This window comes from Peromyscus eremicus, chromosome 9 (assembly GCF_949786415.1).
Source record: "Peromyscus eremicus chromosome 9, PerEre_H2_v1, whole genome shotgun sequence".
NCBI classification, from domain to species: domain Eukaryota; kingdom Metazoa; phylum Chordata; class Mammalia; order Rodentia; family Cricetidae; genus Peromyscus; species Peromyscus eremicus.
In genome coordinates this window covers 77,691,596-77,716,031 of record NC_081425.1, presented here as the reverse complement: position 1 = coordinate 77,716,031, position 24,436 = coordinate 77,691,596, and the positions used below count along the sequence as shown (strand labels likewise).

At 42.2% G+C, this 24,436-nt stretch overlaps 1 protein-coding gene across 1 annotated transcript in view; it reads left to right on the top strand.

Moving 5' to 3' along the window:
- The window catches only part of Usp54 (ubiquitin specific peptidase 54), a 95,142-nt gene that overhangs the window by 50,433 nt on the left and 20,273 nt on the right, over window positions 1–24,436 (top strand). Inside the window, exons 7-16 of the mRNA XM_059273807.1 lie at window positions 93–198; window positions 303–449; window positions 2,552–2,701; window positions 5,767–5,935; window positions 8,642–8,812; window positions 13,189–13,320; window positions 13,461–13,838; window positions 14,225–14,456; window positions 18,306–18,436; window positions 21,618–21,785. Coding sequence (XP_059129790.1) covers window positions 93–198; window positions 303–449; window positions 2,552–2,701; window positions 5,767–5,935; window positions 8,642–8,812; window positions 13,189–13,320; window positions 13,461–13,838; window positions 14,225–14,456; window positions 18,306–18,436; window positions 21,618–21,785 — 1,784 coding nt within the window. The remainder of the gene's footprint in view (window positions 1–92; window positions 199–302; window positions 450–2,551; window positions 2,702–5,766; window positions 5,936–8,641; window positions 8,813–13,188; window positions 13,321–13,460; window positions 13,839–14,224; window positions 14,457–18,305; window positions 18,437–21,617; window positions 21,786–24,436) is intronic.

Below are 24,436 nucleotides of genomic sequence, written 5' to 3'. Positions count from 1 at the left end.
AGGGTTTGTGTGAATGATTTTGATTGATTTTTAATTTAGCCATAACTTGGTACAACATCTGCCATTACTTTCTTCCTTTCCCCATCTTGAAGTAACCAGGCTATTTGTATGCTGGAAAAACGAGAGAAACCGTCACCAAGTATGTTTGGTGAGCTGCTTCAGAATGCCAGCACCATGGGGGACCTGCGGAACTGTCCGGTGAGTTGAACTCCATGGAATTTAGAGTGAGAAAGAACCCTGGCTTGTGGCATTGCCACAGAGCACGTGGGAATGTTTGAACTAGCACTGTGTATGTATTTCAGAGCAACTGTGGGGAGAGGATCCGGATCCGCCGTGTGTTGATGAACGCACCACAGATTATCACAATTGGACTGGTTTGGGACTCAGACCATTCAGACTTGGCAGAGGATGTCATCCACAGTCTGGGTACCTGCCTTAAGCTGGGTGATGTATGTGTTAGCTGTCTTTATTTCAGTATTGTTCAAGCACTGAACAAACAGCTATGTTCTATGTGACAATTAGTAGAGCATTTTGGACAGATATACTTGTGTTCTCTGTGCAGATCCGTGAGCTTCATGCACATACTCACATACCATTTTTGTGAGGATGGTAGAACCCTTTTAGAAAAAAAAAGGCACAATTTTTGCCTTGAACAACAGGATGGGCAGAACTTAGATACTAATTAAAAAACAATCAGTTTCTATCGATGTTTACTGTTTTATATCAGGATGGTGCAGAGAAGTGTATTCAACCATGGGATAGTAAGGTCAAAGTAACAAGCTGTCTTGACTTTGGGAGCTGAAGGAGGTAGAAGTTGGTGGCCTGAGCCCAAGAATAGGAAATTCACAGTGAGGATGCCACAGAGAAACCACCCCCAAGGCCACTCCCTTGTGAGGGGGAAGGTTTTCTTTTTGTATTGTAGATAAGAGAACACAGAGGTATCTGAGGAGAGCCCTGCCAGTTCAAGGGTTATGTTGTGGCAGCGGGAGGGCGGGGTCTGATCTGTTGGAAGCTTGTTTACACTAATAGAGGACGAGATGCTCTCTCTCTCTTGAGACTGGAGGGCTGTAGGAGAGTGATGCCTTTCCCTTGGCAAACAGAAATTCACTTTACAAGGTTTCTGTGGAATGCTGAGTGCTACTGGGTCCGAATCCAGCCTGAACTGAACCCAGATCGCCGTTTGGTGGGGTTGGGATCTGACAGTAATAAAATAGCTTAGGTGATAATTTAGTAGCTTAGGGGTTTCCGTGTATTTATTTCGGGGAATGGGGAAAATGTGAGAGTAGGTCTCATTTTTAGCGGCTTCGTATCCTGAAGTAGGGAGAGCTAGTATTTTCTTTCAGTTCAAGGAGAACCAGAAAGTCTGGTTTCTTTTGTTCTGGTTTCTGTCTGTGGTAGTCCTGTGACTAAGGAGAGGCTGTTCTTGTTTTAAATAGCCACTCTTGAGAATAAATGAACTGTCCAGGGTCACATTTTGAGTCTCCTCAAGGAATCTAACTAAAGTAGGTTGTGCACAGTAAGATCTTAAAAACAGGTTTTTTGTTTGTTTGTTTTGCAGTCTATATATTCTGTATTTCTGGTTTAGTAAAAAAAATCTTTGAATCAGAATCTCTTATAATCCAGGCTGGACACCAGTGGAATCTGTAGTCTAGTTTGCTCTTGAACTCTTACTTCTCTTGACTCAACCTCTCTCTGTCTTTTAAGTAAAGGATAAAGGATTATAGGTCTGTGCTCTATGCCTGATTTTGATTTAATTATTTTGACTATTTTCTTAACTAGAAAAATTCTTAGATCAGAATCCCTTAATTCCAAGTGTTTGTATGTCTCTTAGCACTTGAGACAGAGCTGAGCACCTAGGAGCTGAAAAAATTTGAAACTTGAGAGCTGGTTTTTGTTTTAAAATTGTTCTGACTGCTCTTCTGCCTCAGAAAGAAAATACTGAAAAAAAAATTGAACTCCCCATGCAGCCCAGGCTAACTTTAGACTTAGAGTCCTCCTGCCTTGGCCTCAGAGTGTTCAGATTATAGGCATGTGCTACCATGTGTACCTTTTCAGTTCATTTCTAATAAGTAGTCTGGACCAGCAAACATAGTTCCGCTTGAGGGGAGAAGCAAGTTACTGTCTTCATTAAGAAATGTTGATGGCCATTGTACCTGGTAGCACACATCTGTAATCTCAGCATTTGAGAGCCGGAAGTAGAGGATCAGGAGTTCAGAGTCATTCTTTGCTATACAATGAATTCAAAGCCAGTCTGGGCTACATGAGGCTCTATCTCAATAAAATAAAACAAAATAAAGAAATGTTGATGGAAGAGGGTAGGTGTGGTAGTGTGTGCTTATAGTCTCAGCACTCAGAAGGTTGAGGCTTAAGCATTGCCATGCATTTGAGGCCAGACTGGCCTACATAGTGAGTACCACCAGCCAGGGCTACATAGTGTGGCCTTGTTGGGGTGGGAGAAGAAAGAGAAATGTTGATGGAGTCTGCTGAGGAATTGGGTTAGATGGTTGCCTATGTGATGGATCTTTCCTTTCTCTTCTTTTTCTTCCCATAGCTGTTTTTCAGAGTGACAGATGACCGGGCCAAACAGTCTGAACTCTACTTAGTAGGAATGATCTGTTACTATGGCAAACATTACTCTACATTCTTTTTTCAAACAAAGATCAGAAAATGGATGTATTTTGATGACGCTCATGTTAAAGAGGTAGGAATATGCAAGGATCTTGAAGTATTTGGTGACTGAATTTTAAAAACTCATATTTAATTTTCTCCAATTTTTTTTTTTTTTTTTTTTTTGGTTTTTCGAGACAGGGTTTCTCTGTGTAGCTTTGCGCCTCTCCTGGAACTCACTTGGTAGCCCAGGCTGGCCTCGAACTCACAGAGATCCGCCTGGCTCTGCCTCCCGAGTGCTGGGATTAAAGGCGTGTGCCGCCACCACCGCCCGGCCCAATTTTCTCCAATTTTTATTTTAATAATTTTGAATGGTGATTCTCTACAATGTTGGTAAGACACACATACTTTGTGATTGGATTGGTTGTTTTTCTTAAAATAAGGTTTAGGGGCTGGAGAGATGGCTCAGTGGTTAAGAGCACCGACTGCTCTTCCAGAGGTCCTGAGTTCAATTCCCAGCAACCACATGGTGGCTGACAACCACTGGTGCCCTCTTCTGGCCTGCAAGGACACATGCAGGCAGAATACTGTATACATAATAAATAAAATAAATCTTTAAAAAAAATAAGGTTTAGCTGGGCGGTGGTGGCGCACGCCTTTAATCCCAGCACTCGGGAGGCAGAGCCAGGCGGATCTCTGTGAGCTCAAGGCCAGCCTGGTCTACAGAGTGAGTTCCAGGAAAGGCGCAAAGCTACACAGAGAAACCCTGTCTCAGAAGGGAAAAAAAAAATTAATTTTAATTTTTATTATTATTATTACTTGTTGGTTTTTTAGGGGAGCAGGGACAGGGTTTCTCTGTGTAACCTTGGCTATCCTGGAACTCTCTTTGTAGACCAGGCTGGCCTTGAACTTACAGAGATCTGCCTGCCTCTGCCTCCTGAGTGCTGGGATTAAAGGCATGTGTCACCACTGCCTGGCTAATTTTATAATTTTAAAACTGTGTCTGTGTCTGTACATTTGTGCATGCCTGCCTATGTGGGTATGTGCATGTGAGTGCAGGTGCCCACAGAGGCTAGAGGTGTCAGATCTCACTGGGTCTGGAATTACAGGTGTCTGTGAGCCACCTGGCATGGGTGTTGAGAACTGAACTCCAGTCTTCTACAAGAGCATTAACCAATCTTAACTGCTGAGTCATCTCTCCAGCCCTAGTTGGTTGTTTTTCTGAAGCAGGGTCTTGATCTGTAATGCAGGCTGGTCTGGAACTTACAGTGTAGCCCAGGCTGTCCTCAAACTTGTAGAAGTCCTCCTTCCTTAGCCTTCCAAATTACAGGTAAGAGCTATTACACCTGGCCTTTATCTGTTAAATGTAAGGGCATTAGTTTTAAATTCTGTAATAGATAGGAACAAGATATCTTTTGTTATTTTTTTCTCAGTCTCTCTAGACATTCAACATGGGTATGTTTTTATAATTGACAAATCATCATCATTATTAAATGGGAACATGTAATGCAGCTAATTAGATTATATGCTTAACACTGAGTTGAGGATTTTCAATCTGGCATTATCCATAGGTGATAATTTGCTTCAAGGCTATTAAAAAATTAACCTTTGCAGGGCGGTGGCGGCACATACCTTTAATCCCAGGCAGGCAGATCTCTGTGAGCTTGGGGCCAGCCTAGTCTACAGATCTAGTTCTAGTACAGACAGGGCTACAAAGAGAAAAAACAAAACAAAACCAAAATTATTCTACAATTCTCATTTCCCTGGAGTGACTTACTGGAACTTATTAGAGGTTAACATGAAACATGGGGCTATAGTGATACTTGAAGCAAGAAATTTGGTCTTGTCTAAAGCAGATTCTGTGGATAAAATGGTTTAGGTGTCTGCATTAATTAGAAAGCCACTTGTCATAAAATCAGCAGGGGCAAAGGGAGGTCTGGAAGGTAATGGGAGGAGAGGAGGAAGGGGAAACTATGGTTGGGATGTAAAATAAATGAATTAAATTTAATTAATAATAAAAAACAGCAGCTATGGAGACTGCTGTAGATATGCTGACCGTATTAATCTGTAGATTTGAAGCAAAAGCTTCCATAAATGGTAAAGTCTTTGTCAAATATTTCCCATATTCTCTTTGTTTTGGAGGGATAACAAATTATTTGGAACATTAGGTTTTTTTTATCTGAAAAGTATTTTTATAAAATAATAAGATTGGTATGTGAAAACATAAACTATGTTTTAATTAAAATAATGGCAACTTAGTTTTAATTTATTGAATGTCTGTTATGAGTAAACTACCATACTAGCTAGTTGTCTAACTGGCAAGCCATAACTTACACCTAAGAATAAGCCTGGTTCAAGCTTAAGAAGGGATGAGTCTAGGGGTTTGGTCCAATTGTTTCTATGGCTGTTATGTTACTCTTCCACTGTGATAGCAGAGCTAAATCCATCACAAGGCTATAGGTGAGAGGTTCAAACTGTCTATTCTAAGCGGTTTACATTTTATATCCTGCCATGTGTGAACTCTGAAATTGTCATTTCTTCTAAGGCATTCTATAAGAGAGTTTCTATTGCTGGGCAGTGGTGGCCCACGCCTTTAATCCCAGCACTCGGGAGGCAGAGGCAGGCGGATCTCTGTGAGTTTGAGGCCAACCTGGTCTACAGAGTGAGATCCAGGACAGGCACCAAAACTACATAGAGAAACCCTGTCTCAAAAAACAAAACAAAACAAAACAAACAAACAAAGAGTTTCTATTTGCCTTTTAGCTTTGTTAAGGTGATTTTAATATTTAGGAAAAAATTGTGGAAGTGAAAATTTGAAGTGAGCTCTTAAATCTAATATCTATGAAAAAAAGTTGATCACCAAAGCAACTTAGACCCCTCACATAGCATGTCCACCTTTGTGAGGTTTTATGCATATTTCAAAGCTGAGTTGATGGTTCACAGAAATAAAACTAATTGCATTCGTCTTTCTTTTCTCTGATAGTATTTTAATGCTTTCTTTAAAAAGAGGGTTTAATAGAAAGTCATTATGTTTAGATCTAAAATTCATTTTTTTTCTACCTAATTTTTGTTGTAAGAAGATACACTAGGAAAGGAATTATGTTTTGAATTGTGGATATGAAGGGTAATTGTCATATTCTTCTGGTGTTTCTGGCTCAGATTGGTCCGAAATGGAAGGATGTGGTAACCAAATGCATCAAAGGGCATTATCAGCCCTTACTGCTGCTTTATGCAGATCCCCAGGGTACCCCAGTGTCAACCCAGGACCTGCCTCCCCAAGCTCAGTTCCTGTCATACACCAAGACATGCTACGATAGTGAAGATTCAGGTGAGCAGCCTAGCCCTCCCACCACCCCGTAGAGTCAGATAGTCGGGTCTCATACTTACAAGTTCAGTTCATAGTCTAGCTAGGAGGAAGAGGCTCCATTACACTGTGAGAAAGAAGTGCCAACTTGTACACAAGCTGATTAGCACCAAACTTTGTTTTCTTCAGCTTTCAAGAGTGTGTTGCCCAAAATCAGCTGTCCTGAAATCAAAAGTGAAAAGGGAACTATGTCTGTTTGCATCAAGAGACTAAAATAAAATTATAAGGGATATTTCAGTAACCTTGTAACATTGTTAAAGGTTATTGATTCTTGCTAGCAATGTTACAGTGGCTTAAGTGAATTTTGAGCAAGATATGTATTTATTTTATGTGTGTGAGTGTTTGCCTATGTGTATGCCTATGTTTATGCCTGGTGCCTACAGAATCCAGAAGAAGGTGTTGAATCCTCAGGACCTGGAGTTAGGGATGGTTATGCTATACCATTTGGGTGTTGGAAACAGAACCCCAAATCCTCTGCAAGAGCAGAAAGTGCTCCTAACTACCAAGCCATCTCTCCAGTCCCTGGCTTAAGTGAATTGTTAAGAAGCACTAGATCACTACAGTTCTAATCCTTGGAGGTGAAAGAGTTTTATTTAAATTTCAAATGTAGAAGTGATGGTCCTCAGCGTATGATCAGTTGTTCCAGTCTCAGGCAACTATTTGGAATTATGTAATGCCTTCCTATAGAAGTAACTTTGAGCTAAAACTAAAGTCCCAGGGTATCCCACAGAGGCTGATAATATTTGAACTATAGCCCTCATAGTTTGGTCTTGCTTTCTGTAAAGATGCAGGACTGGCTCTTAGTATAGTTTTGAAAGAGAAGGTACATGCCTTAAAGCCTTCCCCTCCCACTGCATCTCATTCTTGTCTGGTCTGTTGTGTTTCTTCCTGCTGTTCTATTTTGATTTGGTTTGTTTTTTGAGCCAGAGCCTTACTACGCAGCACAGACCAGCCTGGAACACACTATGTAGCTCAGGCTGGCCTCTTATTTCATGGTTATCCTCCTGCCTCAGCTTCCTGAGTGCTAGGCTTATACCAGGTCCAACCGCTCTTCCTGTTTTGTGCCTCATCCAGACCTGCTCTACTTCTTCCTTCAGTCAAGTGCTCATTTGTCTGTTGTGTTTATTTCAGCTAAGGGCTCAGAAAAAAGTCTTCTTGTTGGACATATTCCCACTAAAGAATGAATAATAGCCCCCAAATTCCTCAAAGATACTAAAAATGTGTATGTCAAGTTTTTAAAGCAACATATATAGGAGAGAGCCTCTAAGACAGGTGAACAGCTGGCAGGTGTGACTGTATAGGATGGAGCCTCTAAGACAGGTGAATAGCTGGCAGGTGTGACTGTATAGGAGAGAGTCTCTAAGACAGGTGAACAGCTGGCAGGTGTGACAGGTGTGACTGTATAGGAGAGAGTTCCTAAGACAGGTGAACAGCTGGCAGGTGTGACTGTATAGGAGAGAGCCTCTAAGACAGGTGAACAGCTGGCAGGTGTGACTGTATAGGAGAGAGTTCCTAAGACAGGTGAACAGCTGGCAGGTGTGACTGTATAGGAGAGTCTCTAAGACAGGTGAACAGCTGGCAGGTGTGACTGTATAGGAGAGAGCCTCTAAGACAGGTGAACAGCTGGCAGGTGTGACAGGTGTGACTGTATAGGAGAGAGCCTCTAAGACAGGTGAACAGCTGGCAGGTGTGACAGGTGTGACTGTATAGGAGAGAGTCTCTAAGACAGGTGAACAGCTGGCAGGTGTGACAGGTGTGACTGTATAGGAGAGCCTCTAAGACAGGTGAACACTTGGCAGGTGTGACTGTATAGGAGAGTCTCTAAGACAGGTGAACAGCTGGCAGGTGTGACTGTATAGGAGAGAGCCTCTAAGACAGGTGAACAGCTGGCAGGTGTGACAGGTGTGACTGTATAGGAGAGAGCCTCTAAGACAGGTGAACAGCTGGCAGGTGTGACAGGTGTGACTGTTTAGGAGAGTCTCTAAGACAGGTGAACAGCTGGCAGGTGTGACTGTATAGGAGAGTCTCTAAGACAGGTGAACAGCTGGCATGTGTGACAGGTGTGACTGTATAGGAGAGAGTCTCTAAGACAGGTGAACAGCTGGCAGGTGTGACAGGTGTGACTGTATAGGAGAGTCTCTAAGACAGGTGAACAGCTGGCAGGTGTGACTGTATAGGAGAGTCTCTAAGACAGGTGAACAGCTGGCAGGTGTGACAGGTGTGACTGTATAGGAGAGAGTCTCTAAGACAGGTGAACAGCTGGCATGTGTGACAGGTGTGACTGTATAGGACAGAGTCTCTAAGACAGGTGAACAGCTGGCAGGTGTGGCAGGTTGGCCTGGGGCTTTCCATCTATATAGCTCTTACGTCTCACAACTTTTTCATTTCTTCCACTTTCCCCCATAGGTTTTCTAAAAACCCCACAGTTTTTCACAGTGGCAGGCAAAGTGAGGGCTTCAGCAAGGTAGGGACAGGGGTGGGAGGAATTGTATGTGTGTCTGGATTACTGGAAGATGGGTGTTGGGAAGAATGGCTCTGTGGTGTCTTCTTCTCACCCTTCCTTGTAGGAAGTTCTTGCCTTATGGGTCTTTGTTGCATCCATCTCCTTTCCTCACCTCTGTCACTGTTCTCTCTTTCCTTACCTTTTCCTCTGTCTCCTCCTTCCTTCAGGAAGGGAGCCTTCCATCTCAAGTGACACTCGAACAGATTCCTCAACGGAAAGCTATCCCTACAGACATTCTCACCATGAGTCTGTGGTCAGTCACTTCTCTTCTGATTCTCAGGGGACAGTCATCTATAATGTGGAGAATGATTCCATGTCTCAGAGCAGTCGGGACACAGGTAGGGACTTAACATAGGATCCTGCTTGCCTCATTCAATTCCTGCATAGAAAGTCTCCCAAGAAAAAGAAACTGGGGCAAGTAGTAAGTAATATGCAAGGCAGAAAAGTGCAGAATTTGGGTAATTGAGTAGAATACAAAGAAACAAGATACTTTTGAATGAACAATGATGCTCCATTGCATATAGGAGTACATCAGTACGGACCATGTAATATGATTGTCAATGTAATTTTTCTTACGTTTACCTTTGTCCTAATATCCTTTTGATCCCTTAAATCCCTTTGGCCTTGTCTTCTACCTGGTCGTGTTTCATGCCATGGTTTTGAGTGAAAGACTTCAAAAGAGGGAGTATTTGTGGGTGGGGAATACCTGTTTATCATCCTCGTACTAGGTTTCTGAAGGACAGACATGCAAATAAAGAAAGGATGGCCTGCTTATTATTGTACATTCCATACAGAAGAATCCTTGAATTGTTTTTAAATCTGTGATTGTATCAGTGGAAGATGGCATTACAGGGCACAGAGGGAAGCATGGAGAATGACTACTGAGATGGAAAGTTATAGGAAACAGAACAGCTAAGGCATAAAATACTGTCTAAATGCCTAAGGACTTTGGGGATTAGTGAACCTCATGGATTCAGATCAGTGCTTTAGTCTTCTCCTTTTTACAAAAAATTTTCACCAGGCGGTGGTAGTGTCGCTCCCGTTTAATCCCAGCACTTGGGAGGCAGAGCCAGGTAGATCTCTGTGAGTTCGAGGCCAGCCTGGGCCACAGAGTGAGTTCCAGGAAAGGCTCCAAAGCTACAAGAGAAACCCTGTCTCAAAACCAAAAAAAAATTTTTTTTCTTTTTGAAAAATTATTATTTTTATATATGGGTGTTTTTCATGCATAGATATCTGTACCATATGTATGCCTGGTGCCCACAGAGGTCCTTGGATCCTCTGGAAGTGGAGTTACAGACAGTTGTGAGCTGCCATATGGGTACTAGGAATTGAACCCAAGTCCTCTGAAAGACCAGTCAGTGCTGTTAAACACTGGCCCTTTCTCCTGCTCCACCTTTGATAAGAATAGAGAATTTCAAACAGTTCTAAACATACAACATAGAGTACTTCCCACCCTCATGTACTCATCACCGAGTTTCAGTAACTGTAACCCAAGACCAGTGTAATTTTACTAATGCCCCTATTCCTCAATTATTTTGAAGCAAATTCAAGACATTATATTACTTATTCCATAGATATTTAGTATCTATTAAAATAACATAAATCATTTGCAAACATACTTAAAAATAGTAATAAAGGCAGGGAATGTATTCACTGAACAGTGTGTGTTTAACGTGCGCAAGGCTCTGTGTTTGAGTCCTGCATGGAAACAAAAGAGAAAGAAGAGTAATTCTGCCTGCTGCTGCTGAGCACTGTGAGGGCTCCGCTGTTGTGAGTGCCGTCTTTATGGCTTTGTGTGTTTCCTCCTAATCAAAATGAGATCCCAACATTGCAATGGGTCTTTTAGGTTATTTCTTAATTTTTTTTAGATTTATTTTATTATCTTTATGTGTATGAATGTTTTGCCTGCATTTTGTTTGTTGGTTTTTTTGTTTTTTTGAGACAGGCTTTCTCTGTGTAGCCCTGGCTGTCCTGGATCTCACTCTGTAGACCAGGCTGGCCCCAAACTCAGAGAGATCTGCCAGTCTCTGCTTCCTAATTGCTGGAATTAAAGGCATGTGCCACCAGTCTGTCTGTCTGTCTGCCTGCCTACTTACCTATTATCTGTCTGTCTGTCTGTCTGTCTATCAATCATTTCCGGACAAGGTCTTGTTTTGTAGTCTAGGTAGTTCTCACACTTAAGATGCCCTTGCTTCAGCCTCCCATGTGCTGGGATTACAGGTATGCAACACCACACCTGGGTTTGATTATACGTTAATTTTTTAAATTTTGAGATGGGCTCTTAGTATGTTGCCTAGGCAGTTCTGAAACTTCTGAGTTCATGTGGTTCATGCCACTGTACCTCGGTAGGTTACTTTCAATGTGTAGAATTTTCTCTTTGACTTTTTCCTTACAATTTATGGTTGAAAACTAGGTAGTTTGACTTGTATATTTTCCAGGCTCTGAATTTTACTGTCTTTATCCTTATGGTACTTGAGCATCTTCTACTATCCTCTTTCTTTTCTTTTTCTGCTTTTTTTTTTTTTTTTTTTGAAACAGTGTTTCTGTGTAGCCCTGGCTGTAGACCAGGCTGGCTTCAAACTCAAAGATCTGCCTGCCTCTGCCTCTTGAGTGCTGGGCTTAAAGGTGTGTGCCACCACTTCCTGGCTGTCTTTTTTTTTTTTTTTTAATTTAATTATTTTGTATGTGGGTGTTTTGCCTGCATGTATGTCTGTTCACTACATGCATGCAGTGCCCTGGAGGCCAGAAGAGGGCTTTGGATCCTCTGGAATTGGAATTATGGATGGTTTTGAACCACCATGTAGGTGCTGGGAATTGAACCTGGACCCTTTGGAAGTGCAACTGGTGCTCTTAACTGCTGAGCCATCTTTTTAGCCCTTCAGAAGCAGTGGGGATTGCACCTGGGTCCTATGGAAGAGCAGTCAGTGCTTCTTAACCACTGAACCATCTTTCCAGCCCCCAGATTTCTTTTTTCTTCTCTCTCTCTCTCTCTCTCTCTCTCTCTCTCTCTCTCTCTCTCTCTCTCTCTTGTTTTTTCAAGACAGGGTTTCTCTATGTAGACCAGGCTGGCCTGGAACTCACAGAGATCCGCCTGCCTCTGCCTCCCTAGTGCTGGGATTAAAGGCGTGCACCACCACCGCCCCCTTCCTCTTTCTTATACATTGGTAGTTGGACCTAGAAGTTTGGTCAGACTCATTAGGTTTCTCGTGAAGACTGTTGTATAGATGGTGTTAGGTGTAATTGTTTTTTAAAGGCCATCTTTCTGGAATTGTGAGTCAGAGAGAAGCCATTCCTGTGAGGGAGTGATGTACATGTTAAGTTTAGGGTCAGTAGGATCCCTAGTGTTTTAACCTTAGTGTCATTTAGTTGCTATAGGTGATTTTCTCTTTTTGTAAATCTTTCTCATGGGCCTAAATAAACAAATAGATGGATAAAAGTGGTAAAAAATTGCATGAGGCAATTGGTTGAGAATAGTATCCATCACATTGTGTTATTGATAACCTGAATGCCTCCAAGACTTTGTATACCAGTATGTCATACTGAATTTGTTAGCTCCCATGCATTTGAGAATCTGGGTGGTTTCTCTTAGCCTGTCATCAAACTTAATTCACGTTCTGGGTTCCAGCTGCTTAGATGATTATATCCTTTAGATTATGACCTTTCTGTATAATTTAAATCATGCTCATTTGCATATTATGGGCTTGATACTAGGAAAGTTACATAAAATACTTATTTCCCTTGGGGTTTCTCAATGATTACTGATAAAGAATTATGAATGTCTGAGTGAAGTCAGATTTGGTAAAACATAGATTGGAGTTGAGAATGAGAATTAATCAAAATTGAAATGCCTTCTAAAATTCACATTTACAGAGGATTTAGAACTGCATCCTAAAGCCATACATAATGAGAGCTGTTGCCAAATAAATAAAAGCAAATTCTGTCTTCAGTTTATGAGAGTGGGAGGTAGGTGTGATACATGCCTGTAATCCCAGTACTCAAGAGGTAGGAAAATTACTGTGAATTAAGGCCAGCTTGGACTGTATAAAATAAAAGCAATACTCTACCAAGACTACCTTAATTAAACAAAATAAAACCCACTTGCCTCAGATTTAAAAAAGGAAGAAAGTGCTGGGTGTGGTGGCATACACCATTAGTCCAGCACTTGAGAGGCAGAGGCAGGTTGATCTACATTGAGTTTGAGGCTAGCCTGCTTTACAAAATGAGTTCTAGGACAGACAGGGTTACATAGAGAAAAAAAAAAAAAAAAAAGAGGGTGGGAGAAAGAACAAAAAAATGGGAGTTCATGACATTTTTAGATAATAATTTATTTCCTTTGAAAAATTTTCCAAGAGCTGATGGATCGTTCCTACTTAGTCTTGTAAAAGTTTGGTTCCTCAGCACTAAAGAGCAAACAGAAGTTGTTAATCAACATCGTTAGTTCCTCTGGGTCACTGGGAAAGATGATGAGTGTGCTTTGAGGCTGGTGATTGTTCAGGATATGTTATAGATTTGGAAGGCACCGTTGACTACCTGAGCTTTTCTACACTTACCTAGGAGAGAGTCTTAACACTTGCATCAGATAGTTCTGACCCTTACCGTGTCTGATCCATGTGTATAATAAATTGGTGGCACTATTACAAGTCCCAAAGGGAGACTCAAGAGGGTAGGGGTCAGTTGCAGAAAGAAGCTTACCCCCATTTCCTTGTTCTTTCAGGGCACTTGACTGATAGTGAATGTAATCAGAAGCACACATCGAAGAAAGGGTCCCTGGTAGAGCGCAAGAGGAGTTCTGGCCGTGGTAGGAGGAAAGGCGATGAGCCACAGGCCTCCGGGTACCACAGTGAAGGCAAGCCATCTGCACTCCTCTGTTTCCTCTGTTAAACTTTTGTCTGTTTTCCAAAAGGCTTTTCCTTACTTTCTCAGCTTTAGGAGGAGGACATTTGTGATTATCTTAAATGTTGTTTTCTTTCCTTCTCTGATTTCTAGGAGAAACACTGAAAGAGAAGCAGGCTCCTAGGAGCGCCTCCAAGTCTAGCAGCACCAGCAGGCTGAAGGATTTCAAAGAGACAGTCAGCAATATGATCCACAGCAGGCCGTCCTTGGCTTCTCAGACCAATGTAGGATCTCCCTGTGTGGCCAGGGCAGGAGACCAGCCAGACAAGACACCACCAAGGAACTTGCCTTTACACTCTCGGGACTGGGAGACGGAGAGTACCAGTAGTGAGGCAAAATCCAGTTCTTCCAGCAAGTATCGCCCAACATGGAGACCCAAGCGAGAGTCTTTGAACATTGACAGCATTTTTAGTAAGGACAAAAGGAAGCATTGTGGCTACACTCAGCTTAGGACCTTTTCTGAAGATTCAGGTGAGCAGAGAATAAGGGAACAAATGGACTTTCAAATACAGTTGATTTATGTATTTAAAAATCCTGGGGCTGGAGAGATGGCTCAGCGGGTAAGAGCACTGACTGCCCTTCCAGAGGACCTGAGTTCAATTCCCAGCAACCACATTACAACCATTGATAATGAGATCTGGTGCCCTCTTCTGGCCTGCAGACAGAATACAGTATAAATAATGACTTAAAAAAAAATCCTGAGTTTTCTGGTATAGCTGGCAAGGAACATCTTTACTCTGATGTCATGTTTTTTGAAGATATGACTTTAGTGAGTAATTTTTAGAGTGGAGGTTTAGTTAGATTTTCATTTAGACAAATGCTAAATCTACCTCCTCTATATCTGTTCTTTGGACTAGCTAAAGAATTTACGCCAGATGAAATAAGCAAGCCACCTGCTTATGACGTTAAAGCTGGTGGACCAAGCTCACAGCATAAACCCTGGAGTGCAGCCCGGCCAGGCTCTCATCTTTTAGAGCAGCATCCACGCCTAATCCAGCGGATGGAATCTGGCTATGAGAGCAGTGAGCGGAACAGCAGCAGCCCTGTCAGCTTGGATGCAGCCCCTCCCGAGAGCTTGAATGTCTACAGGTATTGTCTGGTCTTTTAATAACCCCAGTTCTTTGTACAATGTGAGCTACCTACTTGGAGCTTTCAGCTATGAGTTAGGTGAGTGAAGAGATAGGTTTTAGCACTGACCATATTCTCTGCCTGCTTTTCTATAGCAGCAGCACCCTCTGTTGGGAGGAAGAGTAAAGGCAGTGGCTTTTCATTTGAAGCATTAGCTATTCAGTAATATTTGTTTAGTACGTACTTAAAGCAACTATAATAAAGTTGTAAGACTACAGAGAATGCTAACAAGGATAATGCTGCCAACTTGTAAAATGTTAGTTTGTCAGGCATGTAGGATGAACAACTCTAGAGATCTAATGTACAACCTGAATATAAATTTGTTTTTTGTTTGTTTGTTTGCTTTTCAAGACAGGGTCTCTCTGTGTTGTTTTCATGCCTGTCCTGGATCTTGCTCTGTAGACCAGGCTGGCCTTGAACTCACAGAGATCTGCCTGGCTCTGCCTCCCGAGTGCTGGGATTAAAGGCGTGCACAGCCGGCGGCGGTGGTGGTGCACAGCCGGCGGCGGTGGTGGCGCACGCCTTTAATCCCAGCACTTGGGAGGCAGAGGCAGGCGGATCTCTGTGAGTTCGAGGCCAGCCTGGTCTACAAAGTGAGTTCCAGGAAAGGCGCAAAACTACACAGAGAAACCCTGTCTTGAAAAACCTAAAAAAAAAAAAAAAAACAATAAAGGCGTGCACAACCACTGCCCAGCTACAAATGCAGGCTGTTAAAATTGTACCGTTTGTGGCACTCATAATGAATGAGATTCTAGCTGCTCGTGCCACTGTGAGGTAATGGGTGCTGATTTGTACTTCACTCATGGCAGCCTGAGTATTAACCCATTGTGCCACAGGCATTGTGTTGTCTCTTGGATAGAATATTGTAGGTAGTACAGGCTGGTCTTGAATTCATTTTGTAGCCCAGATTGACCTTAAACTTGAGCTGATTCTTTTGCCCCATTTCCAGAGTGTTGAGATAACAGGACTGCATCACCATACACATTGTGAATATTTACAATCTTACATTTTTATTTTAAAAATTGTTTAGGGGTCTAGAGAGATCACTTAGCAATTAAAAGTACTTGTTGCTTTTGCAAAGGACCTAAATTTGGATCTCAGCACCCACGTAAGGTAACTGTAGCTTTAGGGGATCTGACCTACTACTCTGTCTTCTATAGGCACCCCCACACGTGCATGCACATAAATACACATTAAAAAATAATTGTTTAATAAATATTTTTCAACAAAAGATGCATTAGTGAATCAAAACATTGATTTTAAAATCAGAGAAGAAATCCAACCTGTAATTTATTCTTATTTTCTTTCTTGGTTTTTGAGTTACTGGGGACCCAATTGTGAAACCATTGATAATCATAATCCCATAACATCATAATGACAGTTTAGTATAGTTCATTATACCCTGCTTGAAGGCCTCATTTTGCTCTCTATACATTGTTTTTATAGTTGCTGTGGAAGCAATATTATTATTATTTTATTTTATTTATTTTGGTTTTTCAAGACAGGGTTTCTCTGTGTAACCCTGGCTGTCCTGGAACTTGCTCTATATAGACCAGGCTGGCTTTGATTTGTGGAGCTCACAGGAATCCACCTGCCTCTGCTGGAATTAAAGGCACGCACCACACGTCCCCCTCCTCCGCAACCAGAAGCAGTGTTTTTAACCTTCTAGCTGTTTTGAAAGGCATGATTATATCTTCCTTTGAAAGAGTTTTGCCGTATCCTTATTCTTCTTCACTGTTCTTGCCTGCCTACTGGACCCTGTTCAGTTTTATGCATGAGATAATGCTACAAAGGTTTAGTATGCTGGGCTTGAATTTCGCTCAATGGGTAGAGTACTTGCCCAGCATGGTAAGTTTCTCAGTTCTATCCTCCAAAAGATATCAGTAAGAAAGAGGAAAATAATATGAGAATATGTTCATTAATTCGTGTAATAGAATTTGGCTGTCTGCTCAATACTTTTGTTCTGTTTTATTTTTTTGAGACAGCGTTTCTCTGTGCAGCCCTGGCTGCCTTGGAACTTACTCTGTAGACCAGGCTGGCCTTGAACTCAGAGATCTGCCCGCCTCTGCCTCCTGAATGCTGGGATTAAAGGTGTGCATCACCACCACCCAGCAGCCCGATACAATTAGGTGCACAACTTGTGAAGGAAACTAGAGAAGAACACAGGTGTCTGTTTCCCAAGCAGTCTAGTGGAGTGAGTGAGTTTATGAAGTAAGCAAGCGAAAGACAAAAGAATGAAGAGTGGGCAGCAAAGAGGCAATGAGACATCATAAAATCCGATGTACTAAAACATTCAGAGAAGACTAGAGTAGCCCGTTGAGAATGCAAGCAAAAGGTAACATGATCAATTTGGGGCTTAGAAGCATTCAGCAGAATTGACTAGGGAAGGCCCCTTGGGGCAGCCCATTGGAATTCCTGAATGAGAGAATCCTGAACAGGGCTGAGTATCCCTTTGGCTGAGGCTTCATGTAAAAGAGCACATGATAGCAAATAGCTAACACGGTTAAATTTGGGGCATACAGTCATTTAGCAGAAGCTGGCTAGAGAAGCTGAGGCAGCTGGCTGCAGCCTCCCACTGAGAATCCTGGTGCACAGTCATCTTCTGTTCTTTCCATGGGTGACCTTCTGATTCCATTTCCTATGTGAATGGGTTAGAGGACAGTTGTAGAAGTCAGTTTTCTCACACTGTAGGGCTTCCTTGGTTTGATCTCAGGTCATCAGGCCAGGTACCAAGCACCTTTACCTGCTGAGCCATCTTACCAGTCCAAGGACACAATTTAAAAAAAATTTTTTTTTAATCTTTTAAAGACATTATAATCCTGCTGGGCAGCAGTGGCACACACCTTTAATCCCAGCACTCAGAGGAAGAGCCAGGCAGATCTCTGTGAGTTCGAGGCCAGCCTGGTCTACAGAGCGAGATCTGGACAGGCCCCAAAGCTACACAGAGAAACCCTGTCTTGAAAAAACAAAAAGACATTATAATCCTACTTAAGACAACTTTTTATTTATTTATTTATTTATTTATTTATTTATTTATTTATTTATTTATTTATTTATATTTTATGTGCATTGGTGTTTTGCCTGCACATGTGTCTGTGTGAAGGTGTCAAATCCCCAGGAACTGAAGTTACAGTCAGTTGTGAGCTCCCATGTGGGTGCTGGGAATTGAATCTAAGTCCTGGAAGGGCAGCCCATGCTCTTAACCGCTGAGCCATCTCTCCAGCCTCCTGGACACAATGTTTTTTAACACTCTTAGCAGCTTGCTGAGGAAACAGCAAACAGAACGGAAAACAGGGCAGGGCCTTTCAGGGAGGGGGTCGAGCCTCCTTACTCTCAGTCCTTTCCCTCCCACCCTCTCCTCTGTTTGTTTATTTTGTTTGTTTGTACACAGGTGTAGTCCTGGGTAGCCTGGATCTCACTCTGTAGACCAGGCTGGCCTAGAACTCACAGAGATCCACCTGCTTTTGCCTCCTGGGTGCTGAGATTAAAGGCATGCCCCACCCCAGAGGCTTTTAACAAGCATAAATAGAGTTTACCAATATAATGTGCATTACAGAAAGCTGTTTTTTTTTTTTTTTCTTTTTTCAATCTGAGATGAATTCTTGTTCAATTCTTGTTTCCTAACCCTGGAATTCTGTACTCACTCTATTTTCCTGCCTCAGCCTCTCGAGCTGTGCTTTGTGGTTTTGTCTCTTGACCTTAGTTCCCAAGCTTTTATGATGTTTGCTTTCTGTTCTGAAATTTTAGTCTTAGGAATGTTGTTAGAAGCCACCCTTTGAAACTTTTACTACTATGGATTCTCTTTTAAAGGGATCAAAGCACAAAGAGACCAGGGTTTGTCCCTTCTTGGCGTCATATCCCGAAGTCCCACAGCAGTAGCATCCTGGAGGTAGACTCCACAGCATCCATGACTGGCTGGACAAAGACTCATCCTCTCTCAGGTAAACAGGAAGATACTGGATCTGACCACCAGTTCTATTTGGGAAACAGCTTTGTTGAGCATACTTCCACTAAAAGACAATTGTTGTTTGAGAATTCCATCAGAATGTAAAAATGTGTGCTGGAGACCTGGCTTGGTTGCTAAGTGCTTGTTATGCACCATGAAGACCTGAGTTCAATTCCCAACATGCTGGGGAGGCATATTGATATTGCTCACTGGCCAGCCAGCCAGCCAAGCTGAATCAACAAGTCCCAGGTCCTACTGAGAGATCATGTCTCAAAATGCAAAGTTGATGGCTGCTGAGGGTAGTACTCAAGTTTGACCTCTGGCATACATATGCACCCACACAGGTACCCACACATACTAATGAATATACACACCCATCCAAACATACCCACTCCCAAGTGTAATGGAAGACTTTTCAGCTGCTTTTCCTCAGTGTCTCTAGTTCTTGTTTCCCACAGCTTGCCTGAATGTTTTAACATTGCAAAGAGTTTTATGAAATGAGGAGGGACAGAAATATGATGCATGATGGTAAAAAATAGTTCCATTCCTTAGAAGAGTAAGTCCTAGGGCTTTCCTTGCTCTAGGCAAGGTCTTGAGAAATGAATTCCAGGGCTGGAGAGATGGCTCAGTGGTTAAGAGCACTAGCTGTTCTTCTAGAGGTCCTGAGTTCAATTCCCAGTAACCACGTGGTGGCTCACAACCACCTGGCACCCTCTGCTGGCCTGCAGGTGTACATGCAGGCAGAACACTGTATACATAATAAATAAATAAATCTAAAAAAAAAAAAAAAAAAAAAAGAAAAGAAATGAATTCCATAGTGATTGATGTTGTTATGAACTGAGATACAACATAAACATGTGGGCAAAACTATGAAATTAGCAATTCATGATGACCCCTCCCTTGCCTCTGTATCATAGTCTCAATGCCTACCAGTTGATTGACAGTTGCTCATTGGTTCTTAGAGCTGTGGAAAGGAGTATGCAGGAACAGTAAGAAGATGTGAACGTGCTTAGGTATTCGTGCTGACACTTGCCAGGCAGAGGAATATAGAGAGAAAGGTGCACTTGGAATCCTGAGTATGTTAAAGGACTGGCAGAAGCCATGCCTGCTTCCTCCTGAAATTACATACTGTGCTGATCGTTCACGTTTTAACTTATTTCATGTCGAGTAACATTAAGAAACTTGTGAATGTGGATGAACCTACTATCCCTTCTAGTCTCTTCAGATAGATGGTACCTTTTCAGTATGGTAAAAATTGAGTCTTATGGTTTTCCCTGTTAGTCCTCAGTTCTGGACCAATTGGATCGAATATAATCTTTCTTAACAGGCAAAAGACATTTAACAAAGTGATGACAACATTTTTTTCACTCATATATGCATATGCATCCACATGTGACGAAGTGTACAGACACACAGGTACACCACACACACACACACACACACACACACACACACACACACACACACAAAACCAAAAAACAAAATAAACCCAACTATAGAAGTAAATTGGGTCCAACAATTCAATAACCTGCCTTTTACCTCCTAAAACTGAAGGAACCAGTGCTAACACTGTGGTATATATGCTTATATAAATGTCTAGATGTGTGGGATCAGGATGCATCCCTGGTGCATGAGCCGGCTTTTTGGAGCCCAAGCCTATGGTAGGACGCCTTACACAGCCTTGGTGCAGGGGGAGGGGCTTGGACCTGCCTCAACGGAATGTACGAGGCTCTGCTGACTTCCCATGGGAGTCCTTGCCTTGCAGGAGGTGGGAATCAGGGGTGGGTTGAGGGGGAAGACTATGGGGTGGGAGGAGAGGGGCACCTGTGGTTGATATGTAAAATGAACAGGGGAGAAAATTTGCTGAGTCATGGTTGCTCCCTCTGGTAGAGGGGTGTTCAATACATGCAAGTGATATTAAATACATTGACTCAAAAAAAAAGTCTAGATGTTTATGTACATACATATAGGCCTTACTATTAAAAATGAAAACACACTATACATACTATTCTATCTCCCACACTTTTGCTTGATTTATCATGGATATCATTCTCAATCTATTTAGACTCATCAATGAACTCTTCAAAGGTGAGTTTTCACTGTGGATAATTTACAAAACAATTTTTTAAAAATGGTGGAAATTGCCAGACGATGGTGGCGCATGCCTTTAATCTCAGCACTTGGGAGGCAGAGGCAGGCGGAGCTGTGTGAGTTCGAGGCCAGCCTGGTCTATAAAGTGAGTTCCAGGAAAGGCGCAAAACTACACAGAGAAACACTGTCTCGAAAAAAAAAAAACAAAAAACAAAAAACAAAACAAACAAAACAAACAAACAAACAAACAAAAACAGTTTAAAAAATGGTGGAAATTAAAGAGGAAAAAAAATGACTTTTTTTTTTTTTTTTGTACCAGGAATTGAATCTTGGAGTTTGGGGGTCATACATGTTAGGCACATTCTTTGCTACTGAGCTATAACCCAGCTTCTTGCTGTTGTTTTGTTCTCTGAGATAGGTTTTCTCCTTGAACTCATGGTAGTTCCTCTGTTTCAGTGTCCCAAGTGCTGGTATTATAGGTATTAGTACCATGACCAGATACTTTTTGAGACAGGGTCTCACTAAGTTGTCTAAGCTGGCTTTGAACTCATTCTATAAGCTAAGTAGGCCTTGGACTTGTTATCCTTCTCCATCACCCTCTGGAGTAGCTGGCATCATCTCCATCACCCTCTGGAGTAGCATGGGCCTGCACCAATAGCTCCAGCTGAATTGAACCTACTTGACTTGAAGTCAGTTCTCCCATCTGCTGTCTATGCTACCTTTCTGTGTCTCAGTTTTCCTTTTTCTAAAATAACATGGGTGTCTACCTTATCACTTGAGAGAATTAAATGAAATAATATATGTCAAAATGCTTTTGAACTGTTTTTAGTATATTGAAAATGCTTAAGAAATGTTAGGAGTTATGCTGTTACAGTTAATGAAATATTGAAAATATATATGTTGTTGTTAACATCATCATTATTCATGGCTCATGACTCTGAATCTGATAGGGAAAGCACTGTCCAAAGCATGAACTGGAAAGCAAAGAGTTCCAAAGGAAAAATGGTATGGTAACCATAAAGTCAACAGATAATTCAACTTGATTCTGGAACTGTTGTAATTTCTCATCTTGGCTTGTATCTCAGGTGGGGAGATCACCTCTAAAAGTGAGCTGGATGAACTACAGGAAGAAGTGGCCAGGCGGGCCCAGGAACAGGAACTTCGGAAGAAACGGGAGAAGGAATTAGAGGCTGCTAAAGGGTTTAACCCTCATCCCAGCAGATACATGGACTTGGATGAACTGCAGAATCAGGGTAATTGTGAGAATTAGGCTGTAGGTAATGGGGACAGAGAGAAAAGGCAAAAAGTAAGATCCTCACGTAGAAATTTCTTACCTACTGTTTAGCAGTATTTGATTTTATCTTGGTTTAACTACTGTAATGAGAGCTAAGTTATAAATGGAAAAACTGATTGATTACAGATAGCACTACTTCTAGGTACATCCATTAAAAGCCTGAAAGTTAGGGGCTGGAGAGATGTCTTAGTGGTTAAAAGTACTGGCTGCTCTTCTAGAGGACCTGGGTTTGATTCCCAGCAACCACATGGTGGCTTACAACCACCTGTAACTCCAGTCTCAGGGCAACTGATGTCCTTTTCTGGCCTCCACAGGCACCAGGAACACATGAGGTACACAGACATATATGTAGGCAAAATACCTGTAATATGCGTAAAATTTAAAAAGTTTAAAGCTTGATGGTTAGAAATGGTGCATTACTCAGGGAAAATGGTTTCCTTAAACATCTCTGAAATGTGTAAGTAGAACAAATCTTAACTCAGAGACAAGAAAGGACGGTGATGTTTTTAGTATGCAAGGTGGCGCATATGCCAGGCCAGCTCTCTGTCAGAGCTGTATTCCCAGCCATAATTTGCTAGTTTTGCTTTCAGTTTTGGTTTTGGGTTCTCCCTTGGTTGCCCAGACAGGCCTTGACCTCATATCATCCTCTCTTAGCCTCCCAAGTAACTGGGGTAGTAGCTATGTACCATCACACCGAACCATGACAACTCATTCCCAAATCTCATAAGATGTGCATAGACATGAACTTCCCCAACTGCCTCATATTGGTTAATTACCTTCACCAAAAACCACAAAGCCAAATTAGTTTTGTATTATCACTTTGTACCTTGAGACTGGTCTTCAAAATAGGAGTTCAGCAGCTTGAGGTGTCTTCTTTATATAGGTTCTGCTGGTAAAATAATATGGCGTCTAGGAACCAATGCCATGTGACTGGCTGCTTGTCCCAGCTCTTTCCTTACATCAAGTAGCTTTCTGGACTAAGTAGTCTTAACTGAGGACAGCTTTTCCTCTAATCTTACTGTGGTCTGTGGTGGTTTCTTTCTTTTCTCTCTCTCTCTCTCTCTCTCTCTCTCTCTCTCTCTCTCTCTCTCTCTCTCCCTCCCTCCCTCCCCGTCTCCTCTCTCTCCTTTTTGTGATACTAGGGATTGAACTCAGGGCTTCACCCTTGCCAGGCTCTCTACTGCTGAGCTACATTCCCTACCCCCAGTTCCTTTTGATTCAGGAAAATTTTTGTCTTCTATTTCCCAAGTTATTTGTTGTGTTTGTTTCAAAATATGCTTTAAAGCCTGGTGTCGTGGCTCACAGATTTAGTTCCAGCACTTAGGTGGCAGAGGCAGGCAGATCTCTGAATTCAAGGCCAGCCTGGTCTATAGAGTGAGTTCCAGGACAGCCAGGGCAGAGAAACCCTGTCTCATTGAAAACAAAAATAAAATTAAAAAAAAAAAGAGCTTTACAATTTCAATTCCTCTTAGCGGTTTCTATATTTGGATAGTCTACTTTGCATTTTGAACTCAAGTTTTGTCAGTCTGAAGTTCCAGGTTTATACTATTCTTTGTGTGTCTATGTTTGTATGTGTGCAGGTACACATGTGTGTGAATTCATGTGGAGCCAGAGGACAACCCTAGATCTTGTCCACCCCCCAGGGGGGTGTATGTTCTTTAGTCTGGAACCTAATTAAGTAGACTAATCTGGTTGGCTAGTGAACACAAGCACACACCTAGTTCTGCCTCCTAGTGCTAGGATTCCAATGAATACTCCAATACCTGGCTTTTTTCATGTGTGCTTGTAGGGCAAACTGAACCATCTCCTCAGCCTTTTTAACTCTCCTTGTTTGAGATCTGGTCTCATCACTCTCTAGCCTTGGCTGGCCTAGAACTCACTTTGTAGGTGAAGTTGGCCTCATAGTTGTTGTGGTTCTCCTCCCAAGTGCTGAGATTACAGGCCTGTGTGCTGTGCCTTGGTGTAAAGTTTATAATTCTGCTGTTTCTCTTTGTCCTTTCCCTACTCTCTTAGTTAAACCGCGCATTAAAGTGAATCCTGCTGGTTATGTTCCCTGTCAGCTCTCTGTACATACGCTTTGGTGCAGCCTTACTAGAAGAGGAAAGCATGGAGTGCTGAGATTCTAGATGATAAAGATTTCAATCTGGGCTGAGTGGCCGTGACACACCCCTTTAATCCCAGCACTTGGGAGGCAGAGGCGGGCAGATTTCTGTGAGTTCAAGGACAGCCTGGTCTACAGAGCGAGTTCCAGGACAGGCTCCAAAGCTACACAGAAACCCTGTCTTGAAAACCCGTGCCCTCCCAAAAAAAATTAAACCTAGCATACTGATTCATTAACTACAGTTTGCTTAGATCTTTGTAAAATTGAGAACTTTTACATGGTCTCACTATCTTCCCTGGGCCTCTGAAGGGATTATATGTGTGTACCTCCATGCCTGGCCTTCCCCCCCGCCCAACCTCCCCCTTTTTTTTTCAAGCTACCACCTCTAATTGATTTAATTGATTCTAATTGTAGTGAAAGAACTTAGGGTCTAGGGCTGGGGGAAATCAGAGTTCTAGAGATGGGGGAGAAGTTGACTTCCAAGGTTTTCAGAACCAATCTACTTTGCT